We start from the raw sequence: 2,675 nt of genomic DNA, 5'->3' as shown, positions 1-2,675 counted from the left end.
AGTTTTTCTTTTTAAGTTATTTGAGAGGTCTCCCTGATTTGACATAAAACAAAAAAAACAAAACAAAAGCAGCACACCTGTGTGTTTAAAAAAAACAAAAAAACATAAAAACATATCAAGTAAAACAATTATAGATCATTGAGGCTGCTTCAAATTCTTTCACTTCAACTTAAAAGCATTTAAAGGTAAAAACTCAGTCAATTTCAAGTGTCTTTGTAAAAAATTCCACTCAGATGGAGCTGCGTAGCTAAAGGCTTTCTTCTCCAGTTCTGTTCAGGCAAAAGGAACAGTGAGCAACAGCTGATGGTTGGATCTCAGGGCAGAAGAAGCCGTGCTTTTCTGTGTAAGTAGGTACAAATGTAAGATGGCAGTGATCCAAGAAGGGCTTTGTAAATAAAAGTGTACCAATGACACTGCCTTCTCTTAGAGAGGGAAGGCCATCCCACCTGGGAGTACAGGTCACAGTGATGTCATGGCTCTACAGTTTGTGATGAACCTTAATGAAGCATCATAAACAGAGTCCAATATTTAAAGACATGAAGAAGTGGCTTTCTTATAAAAAAGGTCACCAGAATCTAAGACCGATAAAAATGTGGCAGAGACAAGGCGTTTTTTTTACTCAAAAAAAAAAAAGTCTTATTATGAAAGAAAAAGCCCAGTTTAACTTTTCATTTCTTAACAAGTTTATGAATAAAAGCGAGGTAGTCATCAATTCCAATTCCAAGGTATTTATATTCATGTATTTGTATTCGTGTTGCAACCCTGTTGTGTCTGCATGCCTTATTTTGTAATTTAATTTATTTTTTGCATGTGTCAAAATGAACCAAACATGTTTCTTTGCAGAGGGAAAAACATAAAAAAAAAACCCAGCTGCTCCGGCTGTATTCCTGGATGGGACTACTCGGTGCCATTAGTCTTTCCTCAAGGACCGCCAGATGCTGCCTGTGCCAGCTTTCTACACTCAAGTCATGTTTTTCTACAAAATCTGCTGTCCTGGGGGGCAGAAACATCCTGCTGATGGGCCCGCCTGGAGCAGGGAAGACCACAGCTGGCAAGATTGTGGCTCATAAAATGGGTCTGCCCGCCATAGACATCGATGACGATGTCTTGGAGACGGCGTGGAAGATGCCAGTGGCGGCCAAGCTGGCAGAAGTGGGCGGAAAGCGTTTCCTGGAGGAGGAAGGCCAGGCTTTGTGTAACTTCTGCGTCTCTGGCTGCGTTGTTTCCCTGACTGGTTCAAATCCCCTCCATCATGAAGCCATGCAGCACATCAAGCAGAACGGAGTTGTCGTTTACCTGGACGTGGACAGCGAGGACATCATAGAGAGACTCGACAGGATGAAGGTTAATCGGATAGTGGGACAGGAGGAGGGGGTGTCCATGAGAGACATTTTGCTCTACAGGAGGCGCTTCTATGAGAAATGGCTGGACGTGAGGGTGTTTTGTGGAACAGGAGACACAGTGGAGGAAGTGGCGGAGAAGGTAGTGAGGGCCGTAGAAAGATATCAGGAGCATGATGAGGAGACCTACGTTTCAACCAGGTACTCTGAAATGTCCTATAGAAAAACATTCTTCAGTGACGTGGTTATCGAGGGTCTGGCTGCAGATGGAGGTCTTTATGTCCCCAGGAAAGGCTTTCCAAAGATTCCTAAAAGCGAATGGCTCAGATTGATTTCTCTGTCATATCCAGAAAGAGCCTCTGTCTTGCTGGAAAAGTGCATCCATCCACACGACATCTCTGCTTTGGACCTCAGGAGTATGATATTCAAAGCTTATGGAAGCAACTTCTCCAGCAAGAAAGTTGCACCTGTCAAACATCTTGTCCAAAATCAGTACGTCCAGGAGCTTTTCCATGGCCCGACCGCCTCGTTCAAGGACCTCGCCTTGCAGCTGATGCCTCAACTCTTCGCCTACTGCCTCCCACCGATGTGCAACTTCCTCATCTTGGTCGCCACGTCTGGGGACACAGGCAGCGCCGTCCTCAGCGGCTTCAGCCAACTGAGCGGCGCCAACGCGCACCGAGCCGGTGTGTTGGTGTTCTTCCCTGAGGTAGGGGTGAGTCAGATCCAGAAGCTGCAGATGACGAGCTTTAGGGAAGGAAACACCAGAGCAGTCAGTGTTCTGTCAGACTTTGACTTCTGTCAGAAGAGCATCAAGAGGATGTTTGGAGATGCAGGGCTGACTGGGCATCTGACTGTGGAGTACGGCACCATCCTCAGCACCGCCAACTCCATTAACTGGGCACGGCTCTTACCACAGGTATGTTGATTGTCTCTATAAATTAAAAAGGAAAAAATAAGTCAATTCAGAGTTTCTACACAGTATGGGAAAGAAATACTAATATCAACAGACTTTACTCTTTGTCCCACTGACCAAAAGATCTGTTCAACTCTCAATTAGCCTAAATACGTATATCTGTAGTGGCAGGTTCCTATAATAATAATAAAATTAGCACTTATAGGTTCTATATTAACATATAATATACTTATTGTTTTTCCTGAGTAAATAGCCTAAATGACATCTGATAAAACGTTTTTATGTTATTTTCAGGATGTTTTTCTTCCAGCTTCTGTGAGGTGATCCACTTTCGTCGGTTTCTACCAAAGAAATGTCTGTACTGTCATTTTATTATCTTAATGCAGATGTTTTGATATGGATCCACATGAGAAGGGATG

General features: G+C 43.7%; 1 protein-coding gene across 1 annotated transcript in view; it reads left to right on the top strand.

The window, feature by feature from the left end:
* thnsl1 (threonine synthase like 1) overlaps positions 1-2,675 on the top strand; it is a 9,357-nt gene that overhangs the window by 1,889 nt on the left and 4,793 nt on the right. The window contains exons 2-3 of the mRNA XM_015370146.1: positions 268-343; positions 844-2,259. Of these exons, the coding sequence (XP_015225632.1) occupies positions 892-2,259 (1,368 nt within the window). The 5' untranslated portion in view covers positions 268-343; positions 844-891. The remainder of the gene's footprint in view (positions 1-267; positions 344-843; positions 2,260-2,675) is intronic.

Source organism: Cyprinodon variegatus, unplaced genomic scaffold, assembly GCF_000732505.1.
Source record: "Cyprinodon variegatus isolate N-32 unplaced genomic scaffold, C_variegatus-1.0 Scaffold42, whole genome shotgun sequence".
In the NCBI taxonomy this organism is placed as follows: domain Eukaryota; kingdom Metazoa; phylum Chordata; class Actinopteri; order Cyprinodontiformes; family Cyprinodontidae; genus Cyprinodon; species Cyprinodon variegatus.
Note: the sequence above shows the minus strand (reverse complement) of the source record. Positions and strands in the feature narration are given on the sequence as shown.